This window comes from Sorex fumeus, unplaced genomic scaffold, assembly GCF_029834395.1.
Source record: "Sorex fumeus unplaced genomic scaffold, SorFum_2.1 ptg000129l, whole genome shotgun sequence".
In the NCBI taxonomy this organism is placed as follows: domain Eukaryota; kingdom Metazoa; phylum Chordata; class Mammalia; order Eulipotyphla; family Soricidae; genus Sorex; species Sorex fumeus.
In genome coordinates this window covers 17,575,809-17,600,562 of record NW_026606186.1, presented here as the reverse complement: position 1 = coordinate 17,600,562, position 24,754 = coordinate 17,575,809, and the positions used below count along the sequence as shown (strand labels likewise).

The 24,754-nt window shown below is 59.1% G+C and overlaps 1 protein-coding gene across 1 annotated transcript in view; it reads left to right on the top strand.

Moving 5' to 3' along the window:
- Nucleotides 1-24,754, top strand: part of COL27A1 (collagen type XXVII alpha 1 chain) — a 129,860-nt gene that overhangs the window by 30,927 nt on the left and 74,179 nt on the right. Inside the window, exons 6-13 of the mRNA XM_056138693.1 lie at nucleotides 3,392-3,445; nucleotides 4,580-4,633; nucleotides 12,964-13,008; nucleotides 13,534-13,587; nucleotides 14,048-14,092; nucleotides 16,508-16,561; nucleotides 17,353-17,397; nucleotides 22,088-22,141. Coding sequence (XP_055994668.1) covers nucleotides 3,392-3,445; nucleotides 4,580-4,633; nucleotides 12,964-13,008; nucleotides 13,534-13,587; nucleotides 14,048-14,092; nucleotides 16,508-16,561; nucleotides 17,353-17,397; nucleotides 22,088-22,141 — 405 coding nt within the window. The remainder of the gene's footprint in view (nucleotides 1-3,391; nucleotides 3,446-4,579; nucleotides 4,634-12,963; nucleotides 13,009-13,533; nucleotides 13,588-14,047; nucleotides 14,093-16,507; nucleotides 16,562-17,352; nucleotides 17,398-22,087; nucleotides 22,142-24,754) is intronic.

Below are 24,754 nucleotides of genomic sequence, written 5' to 3'. Positions count from 1 at the left end.
ACCCCTGAGCATTGCCAAAAAAAACAAAAACAAAAAAACAAAACAAAACAAAAAAAAACCCCGCTCAGTCTAGTCCCCAGGTGCCTAACATCCATAGGCTTTTTTGTAACGAGTCCAGCCATTCTTCCTCAGAAACAGAAAGGGGCTTGTCCATGGGCTCAGTGGCCAGAGAGCTGGGGGCTGGGAGGGGGGAGTCACACCTGGTCATGCTCAGTGTTTCCACCTGGTTTGCTGCTCGAGGGGTGGCCCCTGGTGGTACTTGGGGGACCATGCGATGCTGGGGATGCCACCTGGCTTCTGTGTGCACTCCAGCCCCTCAAGCTGTCTCCCAGCTCTGTCGTTCTCGCTTTGCCGGAGACTGAACCTGGGCATGCACTTGACCACTAAGGTATCCTCCTTCCTTAGTGTGTCTGTTCTATCCCTCACTGGGCTGTGGGGGGTTTGCAGAAGGCAGACTAGGAGCTGTCTCCTCTCTGGTCTTCTCCATCGCTTGCCTGGGGTGAAGCACTCCTTAGCTAAAGCTTCACCCCTCCTTGTCTTCCTGCAGCCCCTGCTGAGCAGGGGGATGGCCACTTGGCGTTTCCCTGTGGTGGGGGGCAAGTGCTCCCTGGTTTCATCCCATACTCTGTGCATCACTGGATCCTTGCCTTTTCTCTTTTCTCTGCTGTGTATTACAATATTCTCTAGGGCTTTTTCCACGTATGATCCCTTTTCATCTGAGAATTTATTTTTTCATGACCCTGGGTGTGAAGGTGTATAAAGTCGGCATACAAACCAAACGTTTGCGGATGATAAGTTATAACAAAATATTTTTTAAAAAAAACAGGCTTTTTCATGATCCCTGTGTTCAGTTATGTGCCTCTTTGGCAAGGGTAGGGAAGCTTTTTTTTCTGCCATAGGCCATTTGGGTGTTTATCACATCATTCTCATGCCATCAGCAGCCGATGAGAAGCACGGAGCCCCTCTGCTACAAGGGCCAGACCACCGCATGCTGTAGCGGCCCTAACAGGACCTTCTCCACCCCTCCTGGTTGGAGGTTTGATCCCTGGCACCACAGATGGTCCCCTAAGCCCAGAGCCAGGGGTGATTCCACGAGCACAGTCAGGTGTGACCCCCAAAACCAAAACAACAACAATATCAGCAGCAGTGGCAATAATAATAATAATAGTAATAATAATAATAATTTTAAGGAGCTATTCTCTAGAGCCTGAGTGTAAATCCCACTAACGAATGACCTACCTGTGGGTGATTTTCCTGCCTTCTGTGCCTTTGTTTCCTCACCTGTTCACTGGAGGTTGTGATAGTCCTCCCTGTCAGATGGGGAGGACTTAGAGGAGCCCGAGTTTGTCTTCATGATGGGTCTCGGGTTTCCCTGCACTCGTGAGCTGTGTCGTGCTCCACTGTCCCATGCCCTGTCGGAGAGAGACTTAGCTAGCAAATGTCCTATAAGTCCCTGATCTTACTTGGTAGGGCTCTGTGCTCAGGACTGGGCAGGCTACCAAGAGCGCCCACAAATAGGTCAAGTGCTGCAGATAAGGGCTCCTGCTGGGTCCTGGGGGCCTCAGTTTCCCCTCCTGTAACATTTCACACTAGGACACCCCTGCAGGCTTCCAAAGCCCAGCTCCTCTGTCAGCTGCACACTGAGGTGGGCAGGGCAGGGCGGGGAGACGCCGCTCTCCTTTTATGGCTGTTGGAATCCCTGGTTACCCGGGGCTTGGCCCTGCACCATGGACATAAAAGGCACCGGCGCTGGTGACTGGCACGCGGGGGTAGCTGTGGTGGGGGGGCATCTCAGCGGGGTGGGACGGGCCTCCTACAGAGTGACCTGGAGAATTGGGTCCTAGCGCGGAGGTGGCCTGCTCTTGGTGGGGACTGGAAGGAGCTGCGAGAAGCATCTAGACTTCCCATGTGTTAATGAAGGATTGGGATGATGGTGCTCTCCGGGCAGATGAGGCCCTAGTCAGACCCGGCAGAGTTGCTTGTTCCCGGAGGGGCGTGGCCTCCCTGCAAATGGGGTGTTCCGAGGACTGGGGGAGCTGCTGCTAGAGAGGCCTGGCATGGCAGGGGCATTGAGGGCATTGGGGGAGGGAGGTGAAGGCCACCCCCTCTGCAGGCTCTGACAGGTGGGGTGCAGTGATTGAGAGGGCCTGGGTCTGGGTTTGGAGGTCTTCATCTCAAGGAGGGAAAGAACCAAAGGGGCTAAATTAAAGTCATGAGTCCTTCGCCATCATATTTGTGACCGTGTGTATGTGTGTATGTGTGTGTGTGTGTGTGTGCATACCCATACGTGTGCATCTACTTGTGTACATGTATGTGTATATGCATCCTCATTGCCAATGGCATGATGTTTGTCCCAAGTGTGTTTGTGTGTGCGCATACCTATGTGTGTACACCTACCTGTGTACATGTATGTGTATATGCATCCTCATTGCCGAGGCTTGTGGCATGATGTTTGTTCCGAGTGGTGTGTGTGTGTGTGTGTGTGTGTGTGTGTGCTATGTAGCCCCCATTTGAAAGGTGAGGAAATGAGACTCAGTTCAGGAAAGTGACCTGCTGGCAGTGCTATGGTGAACTGGGACTTTATTCCAAGACATTTTTCTTTGTTTATTCGTTTTCTGTTTGGGGGCCACACCTGGCAGTGCTCAGGGCTGACTCCGGCCTCTGAGCCCAGGGATCACTCCTGTCACTCCTGGTTGGGCTCTGGGGATGACATGGGGTGCTGGGGATGGAACCCAGGTTGGGTTAAGCAAGGCAAGCACCCAACCCATTGGACTATCACCAGTCCAGGAAGGCATTTTGTAGAGGGGCCACCTCTCATGCCAGGTGCCTGGCCCTCCTGGACAGTCCTGAAGGGTCAGTTGCTCTGGGGGCCGTGCGGGCTCGGCCTGGGCTCTCCCACGGAGCCCTTTCCCTGCTCACCTCTAGAGACATGAAGCGAGGGCCCAGCTCGGGGGAGAGGGGGCCAAGGCTCTTGGAAGGGGACAACTCAGCTTTCAGAACTGTCTCCCGAGTCCTTTCACCAAGATGGGGGGAGGAGCCTGCAGCCAGGAGCTCATGGCGGGGGGGGGGGGGGTGGAGCACTCGCCAGCTGGGAGCACTCTCAGGCCTGAGGGGCTCTGCTGGACAGTGCTGAGGCTTTGGCTCAGGGGGATAGTTTTATGAAGGTCCTGCCTGAGCACAGGTGGGTGGTCGGCGACTGAGGCCAAGGAGCCCATGCTGGGGTGACGGGGCCCCCACAGGAGGGATTTGTGGTCCATGGGGGTGCTGTGGAAGGTGCCGGAGCATCAGGGGCTGTGAGGGGGGCCGGCACTACACAGGCTTTTAGGGAGTGTCGGGGGCTGTGTCTCCTCCTGACAGCTCAGCGGCCGAAGCAGAACTGTTTTTGTTTCAGGGACAGAAAGGAGACCCTGGGGTCTCACCAGGAAAGGCCCACGATGGGGTGAAGGTAGGTTCCCCAGGACCCCCGTGGTCAGGGGTGGGGTGGGGGGCTGGGCATCAGGACACCTTTTGCCTAACAAGGTCAGGGGGATGCTGGGTGTCCAGACCGCCTTTCCTGGCACCAAATCCAGGCTGTTTCCTACTGCCTGTCCTGGGTTGCACCCCTTCAAGGATCCAAGAGCTGCACCCTCTTCTGCCAAGCGCCCTCATGGCTTCCTGCAGACCCAGCAAAGTGACCCCGGCCTGCAGTTGCTTCCAAGTAGGCCCCATCCCGGAAGTTTCCCTTCGACAGACAGCTGGGATCTCCCAGCTGAAGATTTTGGAGGCATTGATTGAGGCAGGAGGGGGCTATAGGGTTGCAGCCTGAGACCAGAGGTCCCCCCCCAATGGAGGATTGAACCCTGGGGCCAACTCCAGTCACCCCATAAATGAAGCCAGGGGCCAAGAGGAGGGGAACGAGGGTACAGAGCTCCCAGGAGGCCTCCTTGCTTCTAGCTGGGCATCCCGGAAGAAACATGGGAGTCAGCTGGGCTTCCTACAGAGCCAGCCCTGGAGCCCTGTCAGCAGGTGGAGCTGGCTCTTATCAGTGCCCGGGGCCTGCCTTGGGGGCTGCTGCTGCCTTTCCTTGCCCCAGGCCAGCGAGCAGAGATACAGAACTGGGATGTGCCCAGAATGCAGGAGGTATTGCCCTTGGCCTGGCTCCTGGTGGAGCTGAGAAGTGCCCCCTCCTGGGAGCCCACTGTGTCCCACTAGAGTGAGAACGGGGCAGAAGGGCTGGTGTCCCTGGAATGCGGCAGGGGGAGAGAGAGAGAGAGAGAGAGAGAGAGAGAGAGAGAGAGAGAGAGAGAGAGAGAGAGACACGGCAGAGAAGAGACGGAGCAATTCGAGGCGATGGAATCACGGTGCTCCTGGGAGCAGGGCCTCCTCCCCAGAGGTGGTCCCTGCTGGGAAACTAGATCACGTGGCACAAGGGATGAGTGGCCGGGGACCTTGAGGGACCCCCTGAGACCTTGGGGGACCCCCGACATCCTTTCTGCAGTCAGCAGGTCGGGGTGTGCGGGTGTGTGTGTGTGTTGGGGGGGAGGTCCTGCTTTGAGCTGAATGGGCATCCTGTCATGCTCACCCCGGTCTCTGTTTGCAGGGTGACGCAGGCTTGCCTGGCCCCCCGGGCGCACTGGGACCACCGGGACGAAAGGTACGTGCTGCTTGGACCCTGGGTTCAAGAAGAGCTTCGTGCCCCTCCCCACCCCCCACCACTCTCCAACCCTGCACAGCACCTCTGGGAACCAGGAGCCATCGGAGGAGTGGGGGATGCTCCGAGGGCTGAGCTTAATGGGAGGGGGAGATCTTGGCTTGGTGTAGGACCCCCACCCTCCTTGGGGGCTCGAGGGGTGCATCGTGGAGGAAGGAGCCATCTGAGAGCCCCTAGCTGGGGCTGTCTCCGCCTCCCCTCTCTGCTCCGCCGCTGTCTCCTCCAGGACAAGATGAATTCTGTGCCCGCCTTGGCCGCTTGCTGTGCAACCTTGGGCCCATCTGTAAACTCTCTGATCAAATCCCTCTGTGTCAAGTTGCGGGGGCAGGGGGTGTCGGGGGGGGGGGGGAGGCTCCAGGGAGACACCAAGTCCTCCAGGCCTCCCGGGGTAACCTCTGTGCCACGGGGAGGAAGCTGTCTTTTGTGCCTTTGGGGGAAAGGCTGCTCCTTTCCTAGGTGGGGGCCGGGGGTGGGGGTCTGACTGTAGCCACCCCAGACAGGCATGAGCCTGGGGGTGCCCTCCTGGCACCAGCCTCAGGCCACACCCCAGACCTATGCACCTTCTGAGCCCCAAAGCGAGCACTCTGCCAGGGATGCCCCCTCTCCCCAGGATGCCCTTCTCCCTCTCCCAGGATGTCCCCTCTCTCCCCAAGCTTCTACGTAGGCTTGTGCCCGTCGGGCCTTGGGGACAGTCAGGCCAAGGTCAGCTGCTCTGCAGGCAAACTCGGCCTGGCTGATGCGTTTTTCAGGAGACACAGCAGCCCAGCAAGCTCGCTTCCGCCCCGGGCTTCCAGCTGTGGCCACAGCTGCCTGTCTCCGGGCCATCTGGTTCTCATCTGGACAGCTGTGGTGGCTCCCAGCTCCATCCTGCCCTTGCCCCCACGGCCCCCGGGGCACGGGGCCCTGGAGAATCACGTCTCTCTCTGGCCCTCCTCTCTCCACCCTCGGGTCCTAGTGGCCAACCCTCGAGTCCATGCGGGCCCACCCGGCCACAGGCCTGGCTGCCTGCAGGCTGGGAATGTGGCATATTCTGACTCCGGGGACGCCCAGGGACTCCCTCTCCCCGCTCGCTTCCTCTCCAGGTTCCAGCACTTTCTGATGGATGAGGTGTGAGTGGAAATGATTTCTTCCAGGCCTGGCTCATAAAGCAGCCGGCGGTGGTCTCCCTCAGCGGGGCAGGAGTCTGGGAGCGGGGCTGGAAGAGACTGGGTCACCTCCTGCCTGAACTTCCAGGGCTCCCTGTTCTCTGCAGGTGACCAGGAGGCCAGGAACCGCCCCACCCCCTCTACACACACACACACACACACACACACACACACACACACACTTTGGGAAACAGCCCACCTGACCAGGAAGGAGCTTTGTTTGTTGTTGAATGAATGAATGAATGAATGAATGGTGATTCTGAAAGAGAAGCCCTGAGGTCTGGTCCACCTGACACCCTCAGTCCCCAGGAATCACGGAGGTGACTGAACCCTGGCAGGGTTCCTATGGGGTCCCCCAAGTTCCCCTTCTCTCCTGCAGTGCTTCTTGACTGGGGCTGACGTTGCCCCCCTCAGAGAAGACTGAGCTGTGTGTGGTTGGCCCAGTGGGGAGGGGGCTGGAAACTGAGGCTGTGGAAGCTCGTATGGGGCTGACCCCCCGCCACCCCAGAGTGACCCACAGCATAGCCAGCATGGGGCCAGGCCAGGGCAGTGCAGGGAAACCCCCTGCCCTGCTCCTGCATGCCGGGAGCCCCCCCACACTGCCGCCCGCATCTCCTCTGCACCCTGGAGAGACGCGATTCTCTTCTGTAAGGCCCTAAGGCCGTCCCCATGGCGGGCCCAGTCAGAAAATGCCGCTCCTTCTCGGGCCCATTTGCTCAGCCTCGGCAGGGGTGGGTGGGGGGCTTCCAGGCAACCTGCCCGTGTCCTTGGTGCTTCGCTGAGACCCAGCAAGAGCACAGAGGACCTGCTGGCCTCGGCTTCCTTGTGTGGGCCTAGCCCAGGGCCAGGAAGCACATGTCCACTCCCTCTCACACTCTCCTCCTGTGGCCGGCCTCGCGCCTGGCTCCCTCCCTGACCTGTCCATCCTCAGAATCCGTCTCAACCACCCCCACCCCGAGGACAGTCCCGAGGCATGCAGGGAGCTGGATGCTTGAGGTCTGCCTCGCCCCAGTTCCCCCATAGCCCTTGCCCTGTCCGCAAGCCTTATCTGGCCACTTGACATGGCGATGGTCAAGAAGGAGGCGGGGGGGGGGGGCAGAGCAATAGTATAGCAGGGAGGGTGTTTGCCTTGCACGTGGCCAACCCGGGTTCGATCCTCGGCATCCCATATGGTCCCTCGAGCACCGCCAGGAGTAATTCCTGAGTGCAGAGCTAGGAGTAACCCCTGAGCATCACTGGGTATGACCGCCCCCTCCCCCCGACAAAAAAAGGAAGGGGGCAGGGGACACAGGAGAGAGGCACTTGGGAATGTTTTGCAACGCGTGCTTTGAGGCTTCGTAAGTTCCTGACTTGCCTTTCTGCAGAATCGCCGCTTCTCTGTGCGTGGGCCTCCCAGCTCGTGCAAATCCCACCCCGCCCTCACTGAGAAACGTCTTTGTGCTTCCCCCCACACCGCTGAGCACCTCTGGGCTCTGTGCCCACGGCCATCTTTGCCCTTGCTCCCGCTGGGCCTACCCTCCGGAGCTCGGTTTACAGCACCACCGCCTCCGTCTCCTCTGCCCCGCGGGCCGCTCTTGCCTGGCATGGAGGGAGAGTTGTTGACTGAGGCTGACTGCGAGGCTCTAGGGTCAGTGCTGGCTGCTCGCGTCTCACTTCTATATCCTAGCTAGTGAAGGTCAGGCTATATATATATATATATATATATATATATATATATATAGGTAAAGGCCCTCCCGTTGATCGTGGATTTGCTCGAGCGGGCCCAGTAACGTCTCCATTGGAGACTGTGTTGTTACTGTGTCTGGCATATCGAATACGTCACAGGGAGCTTGCCAGGCTCTGCCGTGCGGGCGAGATACTCTCGGTAGCTTGCCGGGCTCTCCGAGAGGGGCAGAGGAATCGAACTCGGGTCGGCCATGTTGGCTGCGTGTAAGGCAGACGCCCTACCCACTGTGCTATCGCTCCAGCCCGAAGGTAAAGCCCTCCCGTTGATCGTCGATTTGCTCGAGCGGGCCCCGTAACGTCTCCATTGGAGACTTTGTTGTTACTGTGTCTGGTATATCGAATACTCTCGGTAGCTTGCCGGGCTCTCCGAGAGGGGCGGAGGAATCGAACTCGAATTGGCCATGTTGGCCGCTTGTAAGGCGAACACCCTACCCGCTGTGCTATTTGCTTTTTGGGTCCCACCCGGCAATGCTCAGGGGTTACTCCTGGCTCTGCACTCAGGAATTACTCCTGGCGGTGCTCGGGGGACCATATGGGATGCTGGGAATCGAACCTGGGACAGCCATGTGCAAGGCAAATGCCCTCCCTGCTCTTCTATCGTTCCAACCCCCCTCCCACCCCCTTCTAGAAGGTCGGCTGTGCTTTGTTCTAACACGGCTCGCCCCTGAAGGAATGAATGAGCCATGGGCCAACTGCAGCTTCCTGCCCTGTCCCTGTCCCATGTCGGGGACCCACCAAGCTGAATCTGGTGGCCCTGCAGGGTGGGAGGCTGGTCTGGGGCACATTTCTGCTCCCCAGGGGGGTAAATCACCGTTTCTGTTCGGCCGATGTCTTGGGTGGGCTGGTGAGATGGGCAGAGGGTCTAGGTTTAGCGCACGGAGTGCCAGATGGATCTGGTGAGTTCCCTTGTTCCAGCAGGAGGAAACAGCCTTGTGGTTGGTGGTAGAACCGGAAGACACATGCGGGTCTCCGGGACCCCCGGGCCAGGAGAGGACCCCTCCCCCTCTCCCTTCCCCCAGCCCAAAAAGCATCCCAGCCACCCGGGAGACTGTCTGGGGCCCCAGTGAGGTGATGTCTGGTTCTGCCTCATGCATTGTAAGCAGTGATTAATCTGGCTTCCAAACCAAAATATAGACCGAGTGCTATTATAAACAGCGGCCCTGTAGAGGCCCGCCCGCCGGGCTCTGCGGTTCCTGGAAGCCTCAGCCTTGCCCGGGTTGCAGCCAGCCACCAATCCCATTCGGGGTCCCGGCTGCCCAGGGGCTCACCTTGTGGTCAGTGCCTGCCCCGTAATTGCTGGGGCCCTGGAGAAGATGAGGGCTTTAGGTTCTTCCAGGGCCTGGGCCCCGTCATTCCAAACGATTACGGCTGGCCCCGGTTTGGTAAATAGAGCTAAGGTGCTTGCAGGGAGCACGGCCACACCCCCAAGGCCAGGCTCCCGCTCCGCTATCTCTGCCGCTCCCTGTCTGGAGAAGGGACAGGGACCCTCCCGGCCGCATTCAAGCCCCTTTAAGGTTCCGAGGTTGCAGACCTAAGACTGGTGGGGTATTGGGTAAAGCCCAGCTCGGTGGGCTGAGAGTCCCAAAGAACAGACTGGCCATGGCCTTCAGTTGTTAAGGAACCTATTGCTAAGTTCCTTTCCCCTCTCGGGGACCCAGCAGGAGGAGGAAGCTCTGACCCTTCACACATATTCCAGGGCTCCGGGACCCTCAAGCTGGGCGGTGATGATATTCATGGCCCCGTGGCTCTGCAGAACGGAGCTGGGGGATCTCAGGAGGTGTGACCGGTCCCACAGCTTGGTCACGCAGGATGGAGAGATGGGCTTCAGCCTGTACCGCCCCTAGGAAGCTGTATGGCCTCAGGAAAGTCTCTTGGTCTCTCTGATCCAGTTTCCTCATCTGGCCGAAGGAGAGAGAAATTCCTCCCTCTGTAGGGTGAGTGTGAGATGGTTGCGGAGTGACCGCAGGGAAGACTCCAGGGCCTGGTCAGGCGCAGGACAGCCCGCTGACCGGGCCCTGCACATGGTTTCTGTCCCTGTCACTGCATCCTGAATCAAGGGTTTGTTTGAAATAACCTCTGGGGATTTCCCTGGGAACATTCCTCTGCGGAAATGTTGCTTTCCTGCAGATTTCTTGGTGGCTACAGAGAAAACCCATCACAGAGACTCTCTGGGTTCCCTCTCGGGCTTCTCTTGGGCTCCCTGCCCCATCTCCCACTGGCTCATTGCTGCAAAGGGAGGATGCCGAGGAATGGCATGGCAGGGCTCAGAGAGGGCAATCAGCTGCCCTAAGTCACAGAGCCTGGAGCACCGACTCCGTTCAACTCTTCCTGGGGAAGAAAAGGCTTTGCCCATTCTTCCTCTGCCAGCTGTGTGTGGAGAAACGATTGTCATGGGGTGGGGGGAATAGTTGAAACCTTGCTGTGGTTTCCCCTCATGTTACCTGCCCCCCTGCCCTTGATAATCTTTGTCTTCCATCCTCCCCTATGGCCCCTGCCCACTCCCCCCCGGCTCTCACCCATGTGCTCTATTCCTGCACCAACTCAATGCCAGCACCCTGGAGAATCACTGGCTCAGTGCTGCTGTCCTAACTGTTCTCTCTGCCCGGGATGCGCCCCCCCCCCCCCATCTCCCATAGGGTCAGTCTTCCAAGCTGCTCTCTGCGTTTATCTCCTCCAGGCAGCCTTCCCTGACTGCCCCCTGCACCCACCACCCTGCCCAGCAACCCCCTTCTATGTCCTCTCTACATGCTCCTGTCTTCATAGCAATAGTAACTTCCCCTTTAACCTTTTTGATAGCACAGCGGTAGGGCGTTTGCCTTGTGTGCGGCTGACCCTACCGGCCTGGGTTCGATTCCTCCGCCCCTCTCGGAGAGCCTGGCAAGCTACCAAGAGTATCTCGCCCGCACGGCAGAGCCTGGCAAGCTACCTGTGACGTATTCGATATGCCAAACACAGTAACAACAAAGTCTCCAATGGAGACGTTACTGGGACCGCTCGAGCAAATTGATGAACAATGGGAGGACAGTGACAGTGACTATTAGTCTTATTAGGGTTTTTTTTTTTTAGTTTTATTTATGTGGCGAGCAATAGCACAGCATGTAGGGTGTGTGCCTTGCACGTGGCTGACCCAGGTTCGATTCCTCCACCCCTCTCGGAGAGCCCGGTAAGCTACCGAGAGTATCTCACCCTCAAGGCAAAGCCTGGCAAGCTCCCTGTGACATATTCGATATGCCAAAAACAGTAACAACAAGTTTCACAATGGAGACATTACTGGGCCCGCTCGAGCAAATTGATGAACAGTGGGAGGACAGTGGTACAGTGCTACAGTTTTATTTATAATTGTGAACATTTTCATTCTTTCGGTGGGATGTGTCTCAGCATTCGTCTAAGGAAGCTGGGCTTCTCCCTGTAATAGTCACCCACCACTGGGGGCTTTGGGGGCAACAGGGGGCCATGTTCCAGGTCCTCTAGGGCTCTGCCGAGTGGTATTCAGGGGTCCCTGGGATGCCTGAGATCAAACTCAGAGCTCTGGAATCTACCTTCTGGACCCCGTCCACTTTATTCACAATGCTATATAATCAGTTTCTAGGAATTTTTTATTTTGCAAAATGGAAACTCCCTGCACTCACCGCTCTACCTCCCTGCCCCTCAGGACTTTCTCTTTCTCTTTCATGGTTCTTTGTTTTCCCATCTCCTCACTAAGAAGGCAGATGCCACAATGTTGCCTTCTCTCCCTGACCGGTCCTGGCCTGGTGCTGGTTCCTGTAACAGTAGCCAGCATTAGTGAGTGAATGAATGAAACACGCAGATCCTAAGTGAAAACTGGAGTCTGGCTCTCCAGGGCTCTTGAACCCAAGGCTGGTGCTCCGCGCTCCCCATACCTGAGAGCATGTGGGCCTCACACCCACCCTAATGCCCCTTTTCTACCAAAGAGGAAACTGAGGCTCAGAGAGGTGACAGGCGCCAGCCCCGGGACACAGAGCCAGCCCGCAGGGACGCGGGATAGGAGCCCAGAGCAGTCAGAAACCAGCCATGCTGGCTTCCGCCTGTGGGCCAGGCCTCCTGCCCACCCCCCCCCCGCCCCTCGCCCCCCGCCTGCGGGGGGCAGAGCCCCAGATGAAGAATCTCTCCCGGCCTTGTTCCCTCGTCTCCGAGGCCCCGTGTGAGATGCAATCATGTCATCACGCCGTCTCGAGGCGTGAGTAGGTGCAGAAGGAATGCTTGTAAACTCCCAGCTCTCGCGGGTGAAGCTGGTTCTGCTGTTTATGATTAAGAGTTCCCGTTTCCCGGGGGTCTGCCTGGGGGGGGGGGGGGCGCCGGGTGCCACGCGCATGATTGTGTGTGCCTGGTGCATGTTGGCAGTGTTGTCTGTGGGACCCTGCGGGGTGGGGGGTCTCGGGCAACTCCCTTCGCTCCCCTGCTCTTTCCTCTCTGGTGGTGGTCGGGGAGGGGGTAAGGGGGGCTCGCATCTAGCTGGTTCTAAAGCACCAGAGCGGGGGGCACTTGGGGGTTCCTGCGCCCTCCTTGGAGGTTGCAGAGACAGACCATGACGCAGCAGTTTGCACAGTGAGTCAGGGTGGGCTTCAGAAGCCGGTGCAGCCCCCTGCTGTGGTAGTTTTGGGGTGCCATGGAGACCAGGGATGTGGTAGTTTTGGGGTGCCGTGGAGAACCGCCACCCTCACCCAGCCTGAAGCTAATGGAAGTTGAAGGCTGTGGTTTCCCCACCGACGGCTCCTGGCGCTTCTGAGATGGCGCAGGGGTCTTCCCAGCACCGCACCCCTTGAAATACACCTCTCCTATCTTTTCTGTTTGTGGGAGTGGGGAGAGCCTGTGATTCTCGGCCAGCTGGGGCTGCAGGATCAGTGCTGAGGAGGATGATCTGGGCCTCCTGCGTGATGCTGGGGGACCCAGAGGGACCGGAAATCCCTCCTGGTCTCTCCTGACCTGCCCGTGATCTCCCCCTCAAGGCCCGGCCCTGGCCCATGGGCCTGCAGGGGCACAGAGAGGTCTGGTCATTTCTTCTCAATCAACGTTTGGTGGCCTTTGGCTCCAGACATAGAAACTGGGGTGTCGGGAGGAAGGGAGGGAGGCAGCTTTGGGGAGTTGGTATCTTGGGTCCGTAGGCATGAATGCTTTGCCCCTGGGTGCTCACTGGGCCCTGTCCCAAGGAATTTTTTCAGACCTCTGTGTGGCAGTGCAGAATCGTCCCCTGCCCCAAGCGCTCTGCGTGACTCTAAACACTGGGGAGGGTGGAAAGCCCAGCCTGGGGGCAGCTCAGGACGGTCCCTGATCTGGCTGGGGGCACCCGCCTCCCTGGCTCTAACTTCGATGACTGGATGATGCCTGCCGCGGCCTGGGGCAGCCCCATCGCCCTCCAGCCTCACTCCCTTTCTCCCCCGACAGGGACACAAGGGCTATCCTGGACCCACAGGGCACCCCGGAGAACAGGTGAGGGTCTGGACCCCAGCCCAGCTTTCCCTCCCTCTTGCTCCAGCTCCCTGGGTGGGGGCGGGGGGGGGCAAGCAGGAGCTGCTCCCTGAGTGGCCCCCCCTCCCCACTCCCACCTCTCCTGGGAAGAGCCGGAGCCCACGGCAGCCTGGCCAGGCCTGGCGCTGGCACAAGCCCCGCAGCTCTGGCTAGGGCCATGAATAGCTGGCCTGTTCCGGGCACTCTGAGGGGATATTATACACGCCGCCATGGGCTTGGAGGGATCCGGGCTGCCCTGACCCAAATCAAACAGCGGCCCTGCCAGGGCGGGGTGGGAGGACGCCAGGCCTGCTCTGCACTTGCCTCTCCCAGGCCGGAGCAGAGGGGCGCTGGGGCCCCCAGCTGGTCTGACCGGTTTGGGCTGGGGGCCCCAGCATCCTCTCACATTCCTGCCCTTCCCTTTGTCCATTGTCAGTGGCAGCCCCCACCCCACCCTGGAGGGAGCGGGCGCCTCTGTCCTGTCCTGACATTCCTTTTCCCTTGCAGGGGCGGCCTGGACCCGAGGGCAGCCCAGGGGTCAAAGGTTACCCTGGCAGGCAGGTGCAGTATATGGGGGGGCCCTGGGGTAGAGGGGCTGTGGCAGGGGACCCGGCAGCCGTCCTCTGGGTGGGCCCTGCATGAAGGGGGACTCCCAAGGGCCTTGCTTTGAAGGCAGCAGAGCAAGATGCTCTAGAAGGGCAGAGGAAAGAGGAATAACCTTGACCCTGGGGTGGGAATCCAGGACTTCCTCTTGGTCCCCCGCACCCCCACCACACACACACACATACACACACGCCATGTCCCCGATTCTCCCAAGCACCTCCCTGTGCCCCTTACTGGGAGGACACAGTCTCACAACCCCATTCATGAGTGTGGTGCTGGGGATCGAACCCAGAGCCTGCCCTGTACCAGGCCCAGGCCCATACCCATTCCACGGAGGGGGAAACTGAGGCTTCCGGAGACGGATGGCAGGTAGAGGGGACGTCTCCATGTTTCCTTGCCCTCGGCTTTTGTGTTTCAGGGGTTGCCTGGACCCGTAGGAGGACCTGGACCCAAAGGTAGCCGGGTAAGCAAGCCTTGGCGAGGGCTGGGGTGGGGGCCCTGGGTGGCCATTTCCTGCCCCTCGGGAGGGTCTGAAGGGTGACCATGGTCCCAGGGAGGGTGATTTGTGGGGGCTTGGATACGGCTTCTTCCATCACAAGCTCTTGGAGATGGAGGGTGACGGGGACCCCGGAGTCAGCAGCCTGGGCCACAGAGACTCCACGGCGGGCTGAGCCGTCGTCCAGCTACAGTGCTTGGGCATTTGTCTGCCTGTTCGCTGGGTGCGAGGGAACCCAGGCTCAGGTCTCCCTCCTTATCACTGGACCCCCCGAGAGGCCCGGTGAGGGCTGGGGGGAGACTCTCTTGGGGAGAGAAGTGGAGACTGTCCAGGCCAAAGGCCTAGGGGCCTGTGTCCTCCTCCTAAGCCCCCTGCAGTGACCCTGCGGGGTCGGCAGCCCCGGCCTGACCTTCTGGACCACGGGCCGTGCCCATCTCTCCCTCTGGCATGGTCAGTTAGCATTGATTTAGACACAGTGTGGAGAGGAGGGCCTGGCCATGGGGCCGATGGAGGCTCTCAGGCAGCGCTGGGTACGTCGAGTGGACAGGAGGGAACGTGAAGGCTGAGGTCGTGCATGGCAGGCTTGCTTCTCCTTCGCAGGGAAACCGAGCATCTCTGGGGGGGTGCTGGCTGGTCCTGGGGCGGGCATGCCTGGGGCGGGGCTGAGCTGGGGACCCAGGTGACCCCAGGGCTCTCCATCTCATCCAGAATGTTCGTCAAGGGAGGCCGATAGTGCTCAGTGAGCCCAGGCCCTGGGCTCATGGACAAAGGCAGCAGCCAGCGGTCACACCCAGGATGGGTGGACGATTCCCAGCATGGGGGTACATGGTGGGGGGTGGGAGGGGCCAGGGGGGCGGGATGATGAAGCAACCACAGCTCAGAGGGCTCCTAGGCACCAGGAAAAGGTCTCCAAGCCCAGCTCTGGGGCCCCCGTCTGCCACGAGGTCCCAGGGTCTGGCTGGTCTGAGGCTTGGAGCCACAGGTAGGGATGGAGCCGGTCAGGCTCAGCCCTCCCCTCTGCAGGGCCCCCGGAGCTGCCCTCTCCCATCCCTCAGTCCAACCCTGCTCACTCATCCCTGAGAAACAGGCAGAGGTGGGGAGTGGGGGGCGTCAGGGGAACAGGAGGGGCAGGAGCCCAGCCCAGAACCCAGGAATCCATGCCTCATTTCTCCCACCATTCAGCTGCGTGACCCTGGGCCAGCCGCTTCACCTCTCTGGGCTTGTCTGCAGGAGGATGGGCAATCAAAGAGGGCTTTGTTCCTGGGGGGAGGGCCGTGGGGCTCTCAGGAATTCTGGTGTGTGTGTGTGTGTGTGTGTGTGTGTGTGTGTGTGTGTGTGTGTGTGTATAGGGGAGCGAAGGCAGAGGTCAGGACAAGTCCCAGTGATGTCCACCGATGTGTGTGTGTGTGTGTGTGTGTGTGTGTGTGTGTGAGAGAGAGAGAGAGAGAGAGAGAGAGAGAGAGAGAGAAGCCCACCGGGTGTCCTGTTGGTGGGTGGTCAGGGGGAGGTGGACTTGGCCAGAGCTGCTATGTGGTCATCGTGGCCACAGCGAGAGAAGGCAGAGCACTAGGTACCCCGCCTGTGGTCCCACACCTGGAGAAGGTGCAGGGTCCTGAGACGGGTACACAGATGCTCAAGGGGTGACGTTTCCAAGGGAGCTGCCAGCCCAGTGCCATGCGGACAGGGGAGAAGCCACTGGCCTGGGCATCTGGGCTGTGTGCCATGGAAGCCAACCTCCCCCCTGCCTCCTGCCCAGAGCCGGACCATCCAGAATGGGCTCTGGCGTGGTGGCTGGGGTGGGCTCTGTGGGATTCCAGGCCGGAGAGGCCGGGAGGCAGGCGGACTCGTCTCCTCGCTCCTGGACAGGGCCTCAGTTTCCTTCTCTGTCCGTGTGTCCAGTTGGCAGGTCCGGGGCAGGGTCAAAAGCAGGGGCGCCCGTGTGCTTGGCCGACTCCAGCTGGGCACCCAGGACTTGGGGGTGGGCGGGGCAACTGCGTGCTGCCGCCGCCCTCACAGCCCAGCACCCCTACGGGGAGGTCGGACCCTGCACCCTGCCCGACGTCGTCTCACCCGGCCCGGAGCTTCCTTCCTGCAGGTGGTGCCAGAGCCCCGGCGCGGGTGGGCCTGCCTGCCCCAAGCGCCTGCGCCCTTCCCTGGCGTGAGGGTATGTGCCTTTGGACTACATCGTGGAAGCCAGCACCATGCAGTCCACGGGCATATACACTTGCCTCAAGGCCTGTGTCATCGAGGAGTCACCGGACCCACCAGCGCAGCCAGCCCGGAAGAGGAGCCAGGCGGGGAGGGGCGGCGAGGGGTGGTGGACGACACGGGTCAGCCCCACCGCTTGCCCCCCCTGACGCCCCGTTGCCTGTTCTTTCCTAGGGCTACATTGGACTCCCAGGGCTCTTTGGCCTACCAGGGTCCGACGGAGAGCGAGTGAGTATGTCCACTGTGTTCCCCACCCTCTCGGCCTGGGGAAATCCTGGAATTCAGCCTGGAGGAGGTGTGTCCTGGAGTTCCTGTAGGGGGTCCACGGAGGGGTATCAGCGCACTGCCGGTGCCTTTTAGATACAGGGATCAGCCCAGGCATGGTGAGGGACGTAGGTAGGTTTCACAGGCTTGCCTGTAACAGTGCAAACACCTGTGTGGGAGGGGGGCCATCTAGGTAAGGAGAGAGCACCCGGGCAGAGCCATGCAGCAGTAGGGCAGGGGCGGGAGGGGAGAAGGGTCTCAGCCTGGAGACCCGGGGCAGCTTCTCCAGGGCACTTGGCAGGCGGCCCCTGGGCCTGTCTCCTATTCCACACGCAGGGCTGCCAGCCAGATGCGTCGGGTTAGTGGCTGTCCTCACGCTCGCCTGGGCTGAGCTCAGAGCCGGGTCTTTACGACAGAGCCCGTAGGGCAGCCCCGGGCACCCCCGCTCTGCCCCCACCCAGCCCGAGCCCCTGCTGGGAAGTCACTTGTAGCCTCAGGGACCACCTGCTCCAGACAGACTCTTAGGAGAGCAGGAGGGGCCCTTAGCAGGGATGCGGGCACTGCCCTGGAGAGTTTCTCAGCCCAGATGCCTCCGTGCCCCAAACTCCAAGGATTTGCAACGGCCAGCCTTGGGGTGGGGGTGGGCACTGGTGTGACTGCGTGGACCCCCGTGACCACCTCAGTGGACATCCCTGGGGCGGGCTTGGGCGACCGCGATGGGGCTTGTCCTGACCTCTGCCCTCTCTCCCCTACAGGGCCTGCCTGGCGAGCCTGGCAAGAGGGGCAAGATGGGTAGGCCGGTAAAGATTTTCCGTGTCTATTACGCAGACCCTATGGGTGGAGCCGACCACCCAGCGGCCGCGCCGCCCCGTCCTCCCGCGGCTGGCCCGCTGCGCTGGCCTCTGCTCTGAGCGTGGGCGCTGGTCCCTGAGTTTCCCAGCCTGACACCTGGATGCCAGCCCCCACCTCCCGCCCACGGCCGCTGGCTGCCCGGGTCTGGGGGGTTCTGGGGCTCTGGCCTTCTGGGACCATGGACAGTATTCTGGCTGCATGTGTCCACGGCCCTGCAGTCAGTTCTGCGTCAGGGGGCAGGGGGCCCTTCTGTGGGTTGGGTCTGTGAAATCTGGGGGCTTTGGCCCTAATTGTGTCCTTGCTCCCTTCTCAAAGGACTTGGGGGTCTCCGAGTCCTCCCGACCTTCTCTCACGCACAGCAGCGGCCAGAGGGCAGTGGGGTTGGGGCAGGCCCTCGGCGTGGCAGAGGCCTCAGTGGGCACTTGGATTCTGTGACTGCAGTTTCCTAACTGGGGGTCCTGCCTCAGTTTGTCTCCAGGGCCCGGATTCCAAAGGAGGCTCTTTGGTTGGTAGAAGTGGGGTCTCCAGAATTGTCACCTCCTCCTCGAGTCTGCTCTGTGGCCAGCAAAGCGGTGACCACTGGGAGTACAGGCTCTGTGGACAGCGTGCCTGGGCCCAGTCCCCACTCGCTCTCCCCTGGCTGTGTGATTTTGAGCACTTTGAACAACCTCTATGAACCTTGAGACCTACTCTTGCAAATGGGGCCAAGAAGGGGCACATCTGACTGGGCTGGTGGACTCGGTGGTCCCTGTCTTTGGCCTGATCCTGCCGACCTCACCCATAGTGTTTTATCTGAAGAAGGTCTCATGTTGGCCATCCCAAAGCTTTCTCCTTTGCCCACGCTGGGTGGGGCTGTGTCCTTCTTGTACAGTGACATTACCCTGCGTGTGATGCCTCAGTCCCTCCTCTGGGCACCTCCTCAAGTCCCCCAGGGCCCTGCAGAGAGACGGCTGGGATGGAACCGCGGGTGGGGAAGCCAGGCCAGGCCTCAGAGCGAGGCACCCCCAGCCTGGAGAGGCTCCTGGGGCAGCCCCGGGCAGGGAGTGCATCTGTCCAGTGGTTTCCTGTGGGGGTCTTGAGCATCGCAGCCAGGTCGGGGGGCCCACGGGCCCTGCTGAGGTGTCAGTCTTGCTGGGAGCGAGCAATCGTGGGCCTGAGAGTGAAAGTTTCTCCTCCCAGGCTGAGGGTTGGGCCAAGTGTGAGGGTGATCTTGCTCCCCGCTGCCAACTGCCCCCAAGCCTGAGCTGACAGAGAATGTGCTGAGGTCACACCACCAGCCTGAAGGGGATCCGGGCTGGGTCCAGGCACGGGCTCTGAAAGCAAGGCAAGGCAGACTTGGTCCTTTATTCAGTGCCTCCCTACATGGTGCGGGGGAGGGGATTTTTCCTCCCTCTTTACTTTCCAATAAATTTTTGGAGAGGAAAAAGAAGGAAGGAAGGAAGGAAGGAAGGAAGGAAGGGAGGGAGGGAGGGAGGGAGGGAGGGAGGGAAAGAAGCAAGGAAGGAGATTGAGAAGAAAAAAGGAGGGAAGAAAGGAAAGGAGAGAAAGGAAGCAAGGAAGGAGGTTGAGGGGAAGGAAGGAAGGAAGGAAGGAAGGAAGGAAGGAAGGAAGGAAGGAAGGAAGGAAGGAAGGAAGGACAAAGCATGGGACTGGAGAGAAGTACAGTGGGCAGGGCACTTGCCCTGCACATTGCTGACCTCAGTTTGATCCCCAGCACCTATATGGTATTTAAGCACCTCCTGAAATGATTCTTGAGTGCAGAGCCAGGAATAACCCCTGAGCATCGTTGGGCGTGGGCCAAAAAAGAAGAAAGCCAGCAAGCACAACTTCCGGGCCCCCTCCCCAGCTGGGCTCCCCTCCCCTCTCCCCACTCAGCTGGAGGCTCCCTTGACCACAGCCCACCTGGCTGACACCTTCTGTCCTGGGAGCTGGGGGGAGCTAGCTTATCTTTGACAAAGAGGGTCGGAGTCCAGTGAGGCTGGAGTTTGACGGGAGACCCCAGAGAGTGCAGCAAAGAATCGCAGGGGGGGTCAGCTGTACCCTCACAAAAACTGTAGCACTGTACCACTGTCCTCCTGTTGTTCATTGATTTGCTAGAGCGGGCACCAGTAACATCGTCTCCATTGTGAGACTTGTTACTGTATTTTGGCGTATCGAATACACCACAGACACTCACCTGGACATGGGCCTGGGTGTGGGGACACATCCATGGGCACACACATGCCCACGCATGCACACACATGCACACTATGCTCTTGGAAGCTAGCCACCCTCTTCCCGTGTACCCCAGCCAGTGGCTTCGGGTGCCCTTCTGTTTGCTTGTCTTTGGGCCATGCCTGGAGTGCTCATGGCTTGCTTCTGACTCTGAGCCCTGGGGTCACTCCTGGCAGGGCTCGGGGGACCATATGGGGTGCTGGAGAATCAAACTGGGTCTTCCACATGCAAGGTAACCTCCCTACCTGCTGTCTGGCCACTGCTCTAACCCGCAGGCCAAGATTTGCCTGGACACAGCCCAGAAGAGTCCCCTAGAATCCAGAGAGGCGGCGCCAGCCTCAGCCCTGGCACAGATTCAGCCAAGGGCCCTTCTCCCCTTCAGCCTCTTGCTCCTTCTGTTACTTGGGACCCTTGAGGGTGGAGGGAGAAGAAGAACTACGTAGCAACCCTCTGGATTCAAATCTCATTCTTCTATCCTCCTCTCCTCCTTTTATGTCTGAACGAACCATCATCTTGTCCTTGGGGGCCATGCCATGAATTAATCTTTTGTTTTTGTTTCCCCTTTTTGGGTCACACCTGGCGATGCTCAGGGGTTACTCCTGGCTCTGCACACAGGAATTACTCCTGGTGGTACTCAGGGAACCATATGGGATGCTGGGAATAGAACCCGGGTCGGTCGCGTGCAAGGCAAACGCCCTACCTGCTGTGCTATTGCTCCAGCCCCTGAAATTAATCTTTTGCCAAAATTAATCTTTTGCCTGAGAGTCAGCAAAGCCTACAATATTCATCCTGCAGTTCTTTCAAGAAAGCTGGTCACCTTCTGGTTTAGGGCTTGATCTCTGTGTTCACAATTTGTAGTTCATCTTCCGACTCTAGTCAGTCTCCTGTTCTTGCTGAAGGTATAAACCTTGTTTGGGCGCTGGGGAAAGAACTCAAAGAACTAAAGCTGTGCCTGCCGTGCGCTAGGCCTGAAGCTGAACTCCTGGCACTGCCAGGGTGTTCGTCACCCAGCCACGGTGTAGGTGGTGGCTGACCACGGTCCTTCTGATCCAAGAGGGCTTCCCGGTGGAGGAGGCAGGCAGGCAAGCCAAGGCCTGTAGCACTGACTCTGCGGTCTAGACTGTGTAATGGGCTTGAATTGTGCTTTTAAAGGTTGGTCTTTTCAGTCAAATCTCCTTCCTTGATCCCCCCTGGTAGCTTAGAAACCAAGAAATACAATGATTTTCCATGAGGATCTTGACTGACTGGCTCTAACCCTCACTTGGTCAGGAAAAAAAAACAAACATGTGCTTTGTGTTATTTATTTTTTTAAAAATCATTATTATTAAATTTCCCTGGAAAAACAATGATTTAAAGTCAAGGATGGAAGGAAAGCTGGTTTGCCCTGAGTCCCGTGCTGGAGAACTTCCTTTGCCCTTTGAAATCCCATGGAGTGCTCCCCTTCATGGACACCCCCCAGGGATCCCCAAGCTGATGTTTGTCCAGCTGCTGTCCCCCAGAGAGCGTGGAGTGGGGTCACCGCAGCCGGAAGCAACCGCAGCCAGAGCTAGCAGCCAGGCCACTCTGCCTTTAGGGGTGGCTCTGAAGGTCATTGTGGTGGCACCATGTGTGACCTTGACCCTTCACCTCTCAGCGCCTCAGTTCTTTCATCTGTAAAGTGGGAAGTTTCTGAAGAATGCTCTATAATCACGGTGGAAGGCCTGAGCTGAAAATTTCTCTAGTACCTTTTTTTTTTTTGACCAGTGAGGAAACTGAGGCCTATACAGGCGAGGGAGGTACAGCAAATTAGCAGCCGGTCCAGGCAAAAGCCCAGAGTCCTTCCCTGTCCTGCAGGGCCTGGGCCAGGCCTGAGTAGTGTCTGTGCTGAAGACCTGATGCCAGTCCCCGAGAAACCCTTTATGGGGCATGTTGAGGGCACTGCTGACCCAACACCCCACCATCTGCCCAGGTCCCAGAAATCATCATTGTGTCTATTGGAACTTTTTATTACCATTTTTTTTCTTTTTGGGTCACACCCGGCGATGCACAGGGGTTACTCCTGGCTCTGCACTCAGGAATTACCCCTGGCGGTGCTTAGGGGACCATATGGGATGCTGGGAATTGAACCCGGGTCGGCCGCGTGCAAGGCAAATGCCCTACCCGCTGTGCTATCGCTCCAGCCCCTATATATATAATTTTTTGAGCCACACCTATGGTGCTCAGGGCTTCCTCCTGGCTTTGGTCTCAGGGGTCACCCTGGGGGACCCTCTGGGGTGCTGGAAATCAAAGCTGGGTTGGCTGTGTGCCAGGCCAGCGCCCTCCCCGCACTGTCCGAAGGCTTCGGGCCTCTGCATGAACTTGTCCTTCTGTCACCCCTGGGGTCTGTTAGAAGCACCCCCCAGGAATCAGCTCTCACTCCCGTGCTTGTTTTCTCTCCCTCCCTAGGGGTTTCCTGGAGACTTTGGGGAGAGAGGGCCTCCGGGGCTGGACGGGAATCCTGTAAGTATCTCTAGGTCTTAGGGATTGTGCAGAGGTTGAGCATGAACGTGCAGGAAACTAAGATCCAGGCTCTGCAGGGCCGCCAGCCGAGGTCCCGTCTCAATCCTGCCTCCTCCCTGCGGTGTGTTCTTGGGTGTGTTGTTGCATGACTTCTCTGATGTCCAGGCTCCTCTTTCTAGTGCCTGGTCCCTGTGCTAAGGCTCCCCCGGCCTCCTGAGCCAGTCCATGTGTCCTCCCTCCCTCGGGCCTTCAGAAGGTCCACTGCACACTCTCACCTCCCAGCGTCAGAGAGTTGTGTGGGCCGGCAGAGGGTTGGCAGCCTCATCTGGGGAAAGCCGAGTTCTAAGCAGTCCCGGCTCGGACATGTTTATAGGGCTTGTAAATAATTAGGTCCACGGAGGAGCCAGGTCAGCCTGCCCCAGGGAGCAGGGCCTGCGGCTCATGCCGGGGAGGGAGGGCTGTTCTGTCCCACCCCAAGGGCAGGCCGTGTCCCAGGCTCTTGGGAACACCTGTGACGCTCCCCTGGCTCTCCTCGGCACGTGCCACCTGAGCAGCCGCGCCCAGCTGTGTCCTCTGCAGCAGAGGCTGCCCGGCCCATGTCGCGAGCCCTGGTTCCAGGTCGAGTGGAGTGCCAGAGAGGCTGCTGGACCCTGACCAGCTCCCAGCTAGCTGTGCCGGGCTCCAGTCCCGCAGGGTGTGCAAGCCAGATGTGCAGGCTTCGGCAGGGCAGTTCCCCGCTAGGCAGCTCGGCTGCCTCTGCGGGAATCACGGGCAGGCCAGCGGATGGGGGTCTGTGAGAAAGCATTCACGGGCAGGTTATAAGTGGGCAGGAAGTGGGGCTGGAGCAGTAGCACAGTGGGTAGGACATTTGCCTTGCACACGGCTGACCTGGGTTTGATTCCCAGTACCCCATAGGGTCCCTTGAGCACTGCCAGGAGTAATTCCTGAGTGCAGAGCCAGGAGTAACCCCTGTGCATCGCCAGGTGTGACCGCCCCCCCCCCCCCCAAAAAAAAAGAAGTGGACGGGAAGAGCCCACGGGACAGTCTCCACAGCTCAGCCCCCCAGGCAGGAGTGGTCCCTGAACTCACGGGGGCTGTGGGTAAGGAGCAGCGGCAGGGAATCTTCTGGAAGGGGGGCGAGCAGGCTCAGAAAGGTGAAGGAACAGTCCAGCTGGAGAAAAGAGCGGCGGCAGAGGCAGAGCACGGGGAACCCAGGGCCTTTGCTTCCCAGCGCCACTTCCTGGATGAGCCTGGAGGGAATGGCGTCTGTGAGGCTGTTCTGATGCCCCCCTGGAGGGCCCCTGCATCACACCTGGGGCCCAGAGTCACCTGCAGAGGACCAGCTCTCTGCTCCCAACTCTGCCAGTCAGCCACTGACCTTAGACACTTCTCTGCCCTGAGCTCAGTTTCCTGCTTTTGTGTGTCAGTGTGTGGGGGCCACACCCGACAGTGCTCAGGGCTTATTCCTGGCTCTGTGCTCAGGAGTTACTCTGGGTGGGCTGGGGGCCACGTAGGGTACTGGGGATTGAATCCTGGTGGGGTGTGTCTAAGACAAGCACCTTACCTGCTGTACTATTGCTCTGGCCCCTCAGTTCTGGTTTTAAAGCTGTAGGTACTTTTCACCTCCTCCTCCTCCTCCGCCTCCTCCTCCTCCTCCTCCTCCTCCTCTTCCTCCTCCGCCTCCTCCTCCTCCACCTCCTCCTCCTCCTTCTCCTCCTCCTCCTCCGCCTCCTCCTCCTCCTCCGCCTTCTCCTCCTCCTCCGCCTTCTCCTCCTCTTCCTCCTCCTCTTGGTTTTGCGCTGGGATTGCCCACAGGAAGGCAGACAAGACAACCATCCCCGACCAGGTTGGCAGTCAACGTGGGTAATTCTCCGAGAGAGCCCGTTCAGTGGATTGACACCTCCATGTCAGAATTCCAGTCACACTGTCCTCTATCTGTCTTTTCTGGTAGAAGCGAGCAAAGGTCCATTTTCGGAGGTGAGAAGGCGGAAAGGTGGACATGTGTCCTCTGCCACACAGACCCACAACCAGACTCCCAGAATAAGCATCTCTCTGGCATCTAGGAGCTACTGGAAGGCAGGAATCTAGGGCCTGATGGTGGCTGTGGTGGTGATGGTGTTGGCAGTGTTGATGGTGATGGCGGTGGACATGGTGGTAATGGTGGTGATGGTGACGTTGGAGGTGGTGGGATAGTGTTGCTGGTGGTGGTTGTGATGGTGTTTCTGTGGATGGTGGTGGTGATGGTGTTGGTGGTTGTTGATGGTGGTGATGGTGTTGGTGGTTGTTGATGGTGGTGATGGTGTTGGTGGTTGTTGATGGTGGTGATGGTGTTGGTGGTTGCTGATGGTGGTGATGATGTTGGTGGTTGATGATGGGGTGATTTGGTGGTTGATGATGGGGATGATGGTGTTGGTGGTTAACGATGATGGTGATGTTGTTGGTGGTTGTTGATGGTGGTAATGGTGTTGGTGGTTGATTATGGGGTGATGGTGGTTGATGATGGTCGTGATGATGTTGGTGGTTGATGATGGGGTGAGGGTGTGGGTGGTTGGTGATGGTGGTGATGGTGTGGGTGGTTGATGATGAAGGTGATGTGTTGGTGATTGATGATGG